Raw genomic sequence first — 11,412 nt, 5'->3', positions numbered from 1 at the left:
CCCAGCTGTGAGCAGCCCAGTGCAGGGTCACATTCCTGTCTCAGGAGTGTTCCAGCCTGCTCCCTGCCTCTTTCCTGCAGTCAGCACTAGGCTTGAGCCCAGCAGGCTCGGGGCTGTAAATGGCCCTTGCCCTCAGGGTGTGTGAACTCGCCCCTCCTGTGGGTACAGAAGGTGCTGGAGCAGCAGAGCTGCCAGCCTTGTTGGTGTGTGGGAGCTGAGCACGGCCAGCTCCAGGAGGAACAGCCTGCAATGGGACAGATACCATGGAGGGATGATCCCATCTTGTCAGACAGGGAAGAACAGGTGAGAATTGATGCTGCTGATGCAAATCGGCTGGCTTCTCTTTTCCAGCAGCACTTTGCAAATGTTGATCTCAGATGTACATACCCTCTGATGATCCAGGCTTTGTGGCATCTGTTTTCTTTGAATGTCACTGTCACATCCCTTGCCAGCTATCTGGCTTCAGTGCTGCATTATCCTACTTCAAAAAACAGTGAATAACCCGGGTGCTGGTGCTACAGGACAGCTAATGATTCACTTCAACTACCAGCTGGAGAGGAAAGCCCAGAGGCTACAGCTGAATTGCTGCTTTGCTCTTTCAGTGAGTAACAGACCTTCTTTGACACACCTCATTTTTTATAATAATTGGAAAGAATGTCACCTGCCCTGTTAAGAGAGAAATTATCCTACCCTTGGCCAAAACATACTCCCTGAGTCTCTGGAACTTTCTTCTGAGGAGGTAAAATGAAGAGCTCCTCACTGAAGTAAGATTAGCAGCTGCCACATCCAGAAATACCTCCCTTATTCTAAACCAATTAGCAAAGGATAATGACTGCTTTCTTTGCACTGGGAAACCATAAATAACATCACCTGTGATCTCTGCACCTGAGGGTGTGAGATGCTGGAGTCAATTTTTATCTGAATAAAGTGTTTGGCATAATTCTTTCCCTCCCTTATTTCCAGGAACACCATGAAAAGAACTCAGAGTGCTGGTGTCAGTTTTGTCTTGGACAAAGAAGCCAAGAATCTTTGGGCTAGTGAAACACTGAAATTTTGGGTGGCTATTAAAAATATTATTTCAAGATAACACCTCAAGGTATAGGTGAAGATCATGCTCAGGTAAAGATCTAGGCTAAAACAAGATGTCTTATAGAACAAATTTTTGGAATGTTCTAAAACTTTGTGCAAATCCCATTAAATACACCAGTATGGATCAGTTCTGTTAAAATACCAAAGATTAAAAATGCCAACTCACAACTTCATTGGCTCCAAGCAGTTAGAGGGGCTGCTCCCACCATTAGAGGAACCTTCCTATCACCCTTCTTTGTCCTTGGGTAATTGAGTCCTGAAATTTGGAATATTCTTGAAAACTTCCAGTAGTCACTTTTAAATCAAGGATGCTTCAGAGAGACACAATATCCTTTTCCTTACTCTATTTGCAAACCCTCGGTGCTGCCCCCTCTCCAGGACCCACAGATAACCCAGGGATGGCAGGTCCTGCTCCAACAGTCACTGAGTCACCGGGAGCTTCCTGTCCTGCCATCTCTGCCTTGTCTAAAATGTCTTCTCTGTAATCAACGCCCTCCAAAAGAGCCACTGGCAACAGATCTCCAGTGTCCTGATTTTGGATGCTGTCTCAAAACTATTTACAGTCCAGGGCTGTTTGGTTCAAGCACATCTGTCAGAAAAACATCATCGTGACACAGGGAATCTGTTTCCTCACTGGCAAAATATGTGCCTGGTTTCCAGTTTGAATTCATCTTTTGTTCCTTGTGTTTTTCACTGCTAGACTCAGAATTATTTAATGCGATCTTTTTCCCTGAAGATAATTTTATTTTATGAACAAGTTACCCAGCAATAATCAAAACTGATTTAAATCTTTACTAGTAGGCACTATTGCAACTATTTCTTTCCTGCTGTTTGTTCTTGTACCCTTCCTATATGTCACAGAATTTTTAAAGAACTTTATAAAATGCAGATTCTTTTAGTATTTGCTGTGCTGTTTACACATTTTACAGAGCTTAAACTACTTAGTGCTTTTTGTTATTGCTCTGAAACTGTTTAACCCTGCTGTTCCCACAGTGTGATTCTGTATAATAGAGACATATTTGAAATTTGCTGATGGCTCTGAAATAGCAAGGGCTGCTGCTTTTCTATGCAGCAAATGCAGAACATGGACTGACATTAAAATATTCCTGTGCAGTTCAAGATCTGTGACACTTCTGAAGAGACAGTGCAGTGCATTTCTGTGTCAGACAGATTTTGTTCCCTGGGTTTTTGCTGCACCATGTAAAGCAGAGTCCAAGCAGGGATAGGAGCACTGGGAGATGAGAGAAACCACAGTGATTGCAGATGATTTGGGTTCGTGTTTGTAGCAAGCAAAGTTCCAGTGTTTGACACTGCAATGGAACTCTCAGCACTCCCCCGTTTCCCCTGGAGCCACCTGAACCAGGCTGTGCCTGGGTGCCCAGGGCAGTGTTTGGGCAGCCCTGCTGTGATTCAGCTCTCCAGCACCGCCCTCTCAAGGCACAGTCCCTCCTCTGACAGGAGCAGCTTTCACAGTCATAATAAAAAGGGAAAATAATTAAAATCATTTTTCAGTAGCTTTTTGGTGCAATCAAGCTTTTTTCATTGATCAAATATCTTAACAAGATCAAATACCTTCCCTATTGATTTTTTAAATTTACTTTAGAGTTTGGGGAGGAGGGGATGTTTTTGTTGGGTTTATTTTTGGAGGGTGTTGGTTTTATTTGTTTTAGACAGATATTTGTGTGTGTGCATGTGTGTTTAGAAAAAAGGCAGAGTACCACTAGACATTTTTAATGTTTCTGTTTCTATATTTTGATTTACTCAATTAATTTACCTCTACAAACACAGTCATTCCTCTTGGAAAATGCCCCCACCTCCAGTGTTTTCTCAGACACATGTGTTCTCTTTTAAACTGTCATTAAAATTGTTTCTATGATATGATACTCAGGAATGCTTTGTTCAAATAAAATCTCTTCTTTGCCTATTTTATTGTGGGACTGTGGTCATGTTTAAAGGTTCAGATCTGTTTCAAGATTTATTCCTGGCTTGGAAACAGTGTGGCTTTGCACAGGGATGGAAGGTGCAACAGAGTATGGGAAAAGGGTTGAGAGTGGGGCTCTTAAGGGACATTTTATATGTTTGTATGTATGTATGTGTATGTGTGTGTCTGTGTGTCTGTGTCTATAGATAAATACAACATGCCACATTTCAATATCTGTCACTTGTGGCCTTGATAACGCCGGGTTAATGGCTGGACTTGGTGATCTTGGGGATCCTTTCCACCATAAATCATTCCATGACTTTGCCAGGACCCCCAAGGTTTTGGCACACCCGCCCCATTGCCACAGGCTGCTGTAAGCTCAACCCCTCCGGTTTGAAAACAAAAACCAAACCAAATCTCTCGCTGACAGAGAAAACGGTTTGGAGCCGGTGCTGCAAACATGGAGCGGGATTTCCAAGGCGAGGCTTCTCCCCAGGAACAGCCCCGGCCTGCCCGCGCTGGACGGGCCACAGGTGCGCCTGCATTGCCACCTGCTGGGGGCTGCGCCAGGGCGGGGACACCGGGACACCGGGACACCGGGACATGGGGACACGGGGATATGGGGACATGGGGACACGGGGACACGGGGATATGGGGACAGGGGGATACAGGGACACGGGGACATGGGGACACGGGGGCACAGGGGACACAGGGACACGGCGACATGGGGACAAGGAGATACAGGTGCAACAGTGTTCACAGGGGTCCGAGGATGAGGGAAGAGACGAGGATCTGACTCCATGTTTCAGAAGGCTGATTTATTATTTTATGATATATATTATATTAAAACTATACTAAAAGAATAGAAGAAAGGATTTCATCAGAAAGCTAGCTAAGAATAGAAAAAAAAGAATGACAACAAAGGCTTGTGTCTCAGACAGAAAGTCCAAGCCAGCTGACTGTGATTGGCCATTAATTAGAAACAACCACGTGAGACCAATCACAGATGCACCTGTTGCATTCCACAGCAGCAGATAATCATTGCTTACATTGTGTTCCTGAGCCCTCTCAGCTTCTCAGGAGGAAAAACCCTAAGGAAAGGATTTTCCATAAAAGATGTCTGTGACACACAGGGACACGGAGACACAGGGACACAGGAACATGGGGACACAGGGACAAGGGGACACAGGGACAAGGGGACACAGGGACAAGGGGACACAGGGACACAGGCTCATGGGGCCAAGGGGACACAGGGACAAGGGGACACAGGGACACAGGCTCATGGGGCCAAGGGGACACAGGGACGCTCCTGCAGGAGTGTGCAGTGCTCCCCCCACTGTGGCTTTACCCCGGCAGAAATGCCCCGGGCTGCTCCTGGAGGGGGAAATCCATGGAGTTTTTGGTGTGTGCAATTCGCTGGGGACACTGGTGTGAAGAGTGACAAAGTTCACAGCCTGATAATGTCAATTTTTACTCTTATCTGCAAGGAAACTCTTCTTAAAAGGACATGATGCTCCTGTATAAATTTCATTCCTGTTCCCATTTAAAAATGTACTTATCTGAAAAGTGTATTTCTCATAGCTCTGTGAGGTTAATATTTTGTCCCCTAAAAGAGACATAGCTCTATGTCTTTTTTGTTGTTGTTGGTTTTTTGGGCGGTTTTGGTTGGTTTTGTTTGTTTGGGTATTTTTGCGTTCTTTATTAAATAAATCAACCATTTTCTAAATGGCTGTAGAACTTTTTCCCCCAGCAGCCAGGAGCCCGTGTCTCTCAGGGGCTGTGCCCTCTGGCCATGCAGGAATGCAGTGCCAAAGGCAGTGACAGGGTGTTTATTTTCTGTGATTTCAGCTGAGCAGAGGCTCTCACTCACCCCGCTCAGAGCAGTGCTGCAGTGCAGTTTCCTCTGCTATCCCTGTAAATATACCTTGAAACCACTGCCTGCCAGTCTTGTTTACATCTCAAAAAACTAAACCCCACACCTGACTAGAATTCAGGTTCCATCACCGGGAGCAGAACTGGATACCAAGAGAATTTTGTGTCCAGTTTACTGAGCAATGTTCACCACAAATGCTGCTTTTTCAGTATTTGGTATAATTTTTCCACTGTGACTTGTGCAAAGAGGAAAAGCAGGAATTATCAGTTTAGGAGGCTTTTTAGCACTCAGTGAGACAAGCTGAAACCCAGGCAGGAGCAACACGGCTGAGGTCACCCTGCAGGAGGAGCTGCTGCCCAAGGGATGGGATCACATCTGCACCTGCAGCACTCATTCCAAGCTGTACTGAGGTGATATTGCCCCAAAATTGTGAAACGTTTAGGAATCCTTGCAGGGCAAAGTCTAAAATAATGTTGGTCAGTGGAACTGTCGTGACATGCTGCAGAATTGAGAGCATGCAAATGAAATAAGAATAAATATTTTCCCATTCTGCTCCAGCTTAGGTATTGAGCCACAGAAGTGCAACACACCTCCTTAAAAGCATAAATAAATAGCTACAGACACTTCACAAGACTTGCTACCTCCTGCTTTTAAAGACACTCTCTTCTTCCTTTTAGTTATACTTCAACGTTTATTTCCCCCTCAAATTGTGGTCTTTGCACTCTATTTTTGTCCCAACTACTTTGTAATCTCCTCAAGACAGGGACTTTCCTCCTGCCTGCCAAACTGACCTGTATAAACAATCTCTTCATAGACACAAGGCACTCTTTCATCATAGCAGCAAAAGAAGTTCCCTGGAAAAGCTCCTTTTGATCCATGAGGCTTTCTTGCTCCCTGCAAATAAAAGATGATGGAAATGCTGAGCAGGGCTGAGGGCTGAGAGTAGGCTCCTTTGGGCACTGTGAAGAAAGAAACAATTTACCTTCATTGATACTAATCAAGTGTGTCCACATTGGTGTGCAGTTTCAGGAATTGCTGTAGGATCATTTTTTAAAATTATTTGAGAGATGAATACAGGCTATGTGTGGGAAGGTGCTGCTTGATTTGTGATGGTTCTCCTACAGCTACTGCTGCTCCATCCAACGCACAAGTGGACATTTAATTAGTGATCTAGAGCACACAGAGCAGGTTCATTCATCTCCTCCTATGACAGAACTATAACATGTTACAGCAGGCTGAAGTGTTGTCACAGTCACTATTTCACACAATTAGAGGAGGTCACCAAGCACCTTTGGCCTTGCATTATTGATGGTTTCATGAACAGGCTATTTCCCCTTTGAGAACATGTTCAAATATGCTCTTTACCCCTTACAAGGTAGTTCAGAGCTCTGAAATATCTGTCACCCCTTTGCTCAACTCAGACTGCTGGTTCAGCATCTCTTCAGCTCACACAGGTCATTTTCCTTACAACCCAACTGGCACAAACTGTGACAATTTAATGTAAATGTTTATCATGTTTCTGTATCTTCAGATCTGAAACAAAAGTTATTTTAGCTCCAAATTATTTGTAGAGAAGCCTTTCTTTGCCTAAGTTCCATTTTGGCGGGGGAGGAAATCCTCCTTTTTAATTTCATGTCATTAAGCTGAATACAGCTATCCTAAAATTTCAGGGGGTTTCTTTTTGGCTGACATTCCCCTTTATTGCAAAGTTGGAAAACAACTCTTGGCAAGGAATCATCCAGTAAAATGGCAGAACTGTGTCCTACTGAATGTTTTATCAGGCTGGTCCAGATGAAGAGAATATTGAAATTCTTAAATGGTGGATATTTGCCATGTTCATTAAGTAGAAGGGAAAAGGAGACTCAGCAACTTCAGCCAACACAATTTTATGTAATTGTCTTTGATTTTAACAAATAAATAAATAAATAGCCTGGCTCTCACTGGGATTTGCCTTAGGGACTATCATGAATGAGTTACACAACTCAGCACTCATTCACCCATTCATCAACTGATTCTTTGCAAAACCATATGGCTCCTTGCAGGGATTTCTTTAAACATTATGCAAAAGTATGAAATCAGTGCCTTTGTAGATGCTAAGTCTGTTGCTTGAGGCTCATTTTGAAATTCCATTTCCAGATAGCACAGCAATGCTCCTTTTGCAAGTCATACCCTAACAGAAAGCAGTTGTTCCGGCACTTTCAATCAAATGAAGAAAGAAATAGATATAAACAGTGAGAGAGTAAACTGATCTAAACTTTACAGATGAGCTGTGCCACTCAGCATGAATTTCACATGGAAATGCACTGTGCTTGAGGGAAGGCAATGGGGAAAGGATAAACATTATTAAAAAGTAGGATGACACTGGTCTCTTGCATTGAGTCAGAAATAGCAGAGCCACTGCAAAATGTATGTATTCATTTACTGCAGTAAACCTGGTGGAAGATGTGAGTCCATGTGAGTCCATGCCAATCACTTGTTTTTAAAATTTTAGAAGTTTAATAATAATAAAAGGGTTATAAAATAGCAGAGTGATAATAATTTGGACAATTTGGATTAGAACCATACAAAACATTAAGAGCAAGGAGTTACAGAAAGTCTGGGTACCTTTTTCTGGGCAAAATAGGCCTGAAAAAGGACCCACGTTAACAGAGGATTAACCCTTAAAAACAATAACCTGTTGCATATTCATACACCTCATACATGATGCATAAATTCCATTCAAACAAAGGATTCTCCCTGGTCAGTGTCAACTTCTTCCTCTGAATCCTAACCACGTCTTCAGGACTGAGTGAGGCACGAAGAAGTTAGCTTCTTCTGATTAGAGAGCAATAAATTCTTTTTCTCTGAAAGATTTAGGTGTCCTGTGGCTGCTACCTTGGTGTGAGACCTCTCTTTAAATAAAGATTCTTACATAGCATAGTTTCTATTTTAACATTATCTTATAACCTAAAACTATATTTAACACACTACTTAAGAAAATACAGCATAACTTTCTAACATAACACATATAATATTCATTTTAATATTTGCAAAGAGCCAATCATAAAATTGGCATTTTTCACAGTCTATTCCAATTGTTCAGTGCCATCTTTCCCCACCACAGGAGCCAGCAGACACAGCTGCAACACCAATCCACACAAACGGCTTCCAACACCTGCCTGAACTGAGGATTAAAGGAAATACCTGTCATTTAGCTGACATCCTCAAACGGGATGAGACAGTTTAGATGTCTGTTTTCTTTAGGCTGTTCAAAGTGGGGGTATCTGCACGGTCTTGTTCGTTCCCAGTGGTTCAGCAGCACGCTCAGAGCCGGGGGTCTGCAGGGGACCCAGAGCTGCAGGTTCTGCCAGCCGCGAACCCAGGGCAGCCTCACGGTGCCCACAGCAGAACCGGACCTGTGCGGGTGGCACACAAGGACACTTTTGGGACACTTTTGTGGCGCTGCAGCGGCGCCCAGGGTCGGGCCCCTCACGACCAGAAGGAGCCTGAGGTGCTGGAGGCTGCCCAGGGATCGGGACGGGGCTGGGGAAGGCTCTGGAGCACAAGGGCTGCGAGGAGCGGCTGAGGGGGCGCACAGGAGGCTCAGGGGGACCCTGTGGATCTCTGCAATTCCCTGTCAGGAGCTGGAGGCCAGGAGGGGATCGGGCTCTGCCGCCAGGCAAACAGCGACAGGACGAGAGGACAAGGTTCTAAGGCGCGCCAGGGGACGTTTAGGTTGGACATCAGGAGGAATTTCTTCACAGAAAGGCTGATTGCACCTCAGCACGGGCTGCCCAGGGAGCTGTTTAAGGAAAGACTAGAGCGGTGATGTTTGGTTGGTGTCAATGATTCGGAGGTGTAAGTGACTCTGTGATAAGCAGGGGCGCTGTGTGGCGGCTGCTCGCCCCTCCAGGCGGGCTCGGGTTAAATACAACACCCCCTCACACAAAACCGGTGGGCTCGGGTTAAACACAACACCCCCTCACACAAAACCGACGGACTCGGGTTAAACACAACACCCCCTCACACAAACGTAGCCGGGGTAAAACAACCCTCACACAAACGACGGCTCCGTTAAACACCCTACACAAACGGCGCGGCCTTAAGCTTCCCCTGCCTATCCCCGGCCGCGCTTCCGGCTGCCGGCACGTCACATGGGCGGGGGAGATGGTAGGTGCCGGGAGGGGGGGGAGGAAGGTACCACCCGCCGGTGCGGGGGGAGCAGCACCCCAAGGAGGCGGGGCTCGTATGAGGGCGTGGTCAATGGGGAGGAGCGCGGGCTCAGCACTCTATGGGCGTGGTTCCATGTGGGCGTGGCTCCACAAGGGGGGTGTCCCCTGAGGGGCGGGGCCTACGCGAGAGGCGGTTCCGTGTGAGGGGCGGGGTTCCATCGGGGGCGGGGCTCTCTCAGGGGCGGGGCTCCGCCGAGGGCCGGAAGATGGCGCCGCCCAGCCGCGGCCGGGCCCGTCGGCGCTGGTGGTTCCCGGCCGGGGCTCTCCCGGCTTGAGGGACCCTCGGAGCGGGTGTCCCGGCAGCTCCGGTGCCGGCGGAGATGGAGCAGCGTCTGGCTGAGCTGGTGGAGGAGCTCACCACGTCGGGGGAGCCGCAGCTGGAGCCCGGCAGGATGAAGGAGCTGAAGAAGATCTGCAAGTACGGCCGGAGGGAGGGGCAGAGCCGGGCCCGCTGTTGTCCCCAGGTCGGCGGTCCCGGGTGGAGCAGCTCAGAGCGCTGTTCTGGGGCCTGCTGTGGGGACTGGGTGCTGCCAGCACAGAAGCTGTTCACTTAAAATTTAAAATAAATTGCGTCCCCAGGCTTATGCTTTTACGTGCTGAGCGTCTTTTTAAATATCTCCCCCTCCTTTTCGTTCGTTGTCCCCGCGCTCAGGTCGTCGGAGGAGCACATCGGCCACGCGTACCACCTGCTGCTGACGCGGCTCCGCGAGGAGCACGCCGAGATGCGCTTCTCCGCCTTCCAGGTGCTGCAGGAGCTGTTCGCCAGGTCCCACCACTTCAGGACGCTGCTCATCTCCAACTTCCAGGAGTTCCTGGAGCTCACCGTGGGCATCGACCACGAGCAGCCGCTGCCCCCGCCCAAGGAGGTGGCGCAGAAGCTGAGGAAAGCGGCCATCAAGGCGGTGCAGGACTGGCACGAGAAATACGGGGAGGCCTACAAGCAGCTCTCCCTGGGATACCACTTCCTAAAGCAGAACAAGAAGGTACTCGGCGTTTTTTACTCCACTGTGTGGTATTAAGTGGTGATTACCAGGAGATGTTCAAAGTAAGGAAACCAATAAATGGTAAAAAAAAAGAGAAAGCTGTAGGAAACTACAAGGAAACTACATTGCCTGTAGGAGACCTTGTGTTGAGGATGGTCTTTGGAAAACAAACCCCAGGCTTTCTGTTCATCTTGCAGTACTGTAGGTATTTAAAACTCTGTTCTGTACTCATGGCTGGGCTGTGCCTTTTTCAGGGTGCAAGTATTGCTCACCTGCTGGCTTTCACCCACTGATTCCTCACTGGAGCCCCAAGGTTGAGCTCTTTTAGGAAGGGCAGCAATGGTCATGCATTAAACTGAGGATAAACAGCTATTACATCTTTCCATAGCTAGTTTAAACTAGCTTGATTTCTGTACTGAGCTGCCCCATTCTAGGTCCCCTTTATTTTACAACTTTGTCAGTGTGCATGCCTGCCATCCTCATCTGCAGTGTTACCGTGCCAGAAAAGAGCTTTTATGAAAGAGAAATTTCATGTAAACCTTAGCTCTTAGATGTCACCTCAAGTTACTGTGTTTGGAACATTCTGCTGCTTTAGTCTGTCTTCTGAGGTGCAACAGTGAAATTTGGAGCACTGTTCTAGCATTCACACTACCTACAATGATAATAACAGGCTTTCAGTAAACAGACTGATTTTCTTTCTCTTCACAAAGGCAGATTCAGATTCCTAGCAGCAGATGAAGAGCTTTTTGATACATGAAGTATTTCTGTTGTTCTGGTTCCACAGTAAGCTAATGATGTTCCCTCCTGAACTGTGCTGTGCTGGTTTTTTATACAGATTTTGGCATCTGCTCACAAAAGATGATTCTCTTTGAATTATCCTTTCTTATCTTGTTTAAGAAAGGAAGAAAATGAAATGACAGTGCAAGACTGAGACAAGGGGGCTTTAACATGTAATACAGTTCCACACAAGTGTCCAACAGCTCTGCTGAAGTGTGGCAGGTGTGTCTGTGCTCCTGGGGTCAGGGGCTGCTCCCCAGTAACAACTGGGGGATCCCTCTCCAGGTTTTGAACCAGCTGTGCTGTTTTCTAGCTGGATTTGAGCTCCTCTACAAACATTAATGTCAATAGAAGCAATCTCAGGTGGTTTGGTAACTCTTGTACTCCAAGACTTGCTGTGAGCCAACAGGCCTTTTGCCAGCTTAGTGCTTGAAGTGTGAGAAGCAACCAAAAGCTTTGAGGAGGCATGTCTACTTTTTTTGTAGCAAAATACATCACTGTTGAGTTTTACTGGTTTGGCACAGTAGTATGGGGCAGCCTGGGTGGTGTGCTAGCTCT

At 46.7% G+C, this 11,412-nt stretch overlaps 1 protein-coding gene across 1 annotated transcript in view; it reads left to right on the top strand.

Annotated features, from left to right (window-relative positions):
- Positions 1 to 9,291: 9,291 nt before the first annotated feature.
- The window catches only part of UVSSA (UV stimulated scaffold protein A), a 47,609-nt gene continuing 45,488 nt past the window's right edge, over positions 9,292 to 11,412 (top strand). Inside the window, exons 1-2 of the mRNA XM_064711957.1 lie at positions 9,292 to 9,512; positions 9,747 to 10,077. Coding sequence (XP_064568027.1) covers positions 9,415 to 9,512; positions 9,747 to 10,077 — 429 coding nt within the window. The 5' untranslated portion in view covers positions 9,292 to 9,414. The remainder of the gene's footprint in view (positions 9,513 to 9,746; positions 10,078 to 11,412) is intronic.

This window comes from Zonotrichia leucophrys, chromosome 4 (genome assembly GCF_028769735.1).
Source record: "Zonotrichia leucophrys gambelii isolate GWCS_2022_RI chromosome 4, RI_Zleu_2.0, whole genome shotgun sequence".
Classification (NCBI taxonomy): domain Eukaryota; kingdom Metazoa; phylum Chordata; class Aves; order Passeriformes; family Passerellidae; genus Zonotrichia; species Zonotrichia leucophrys.
This window is presented reverse-complemented; position numbering and strand designations above follow the sequence as displayed.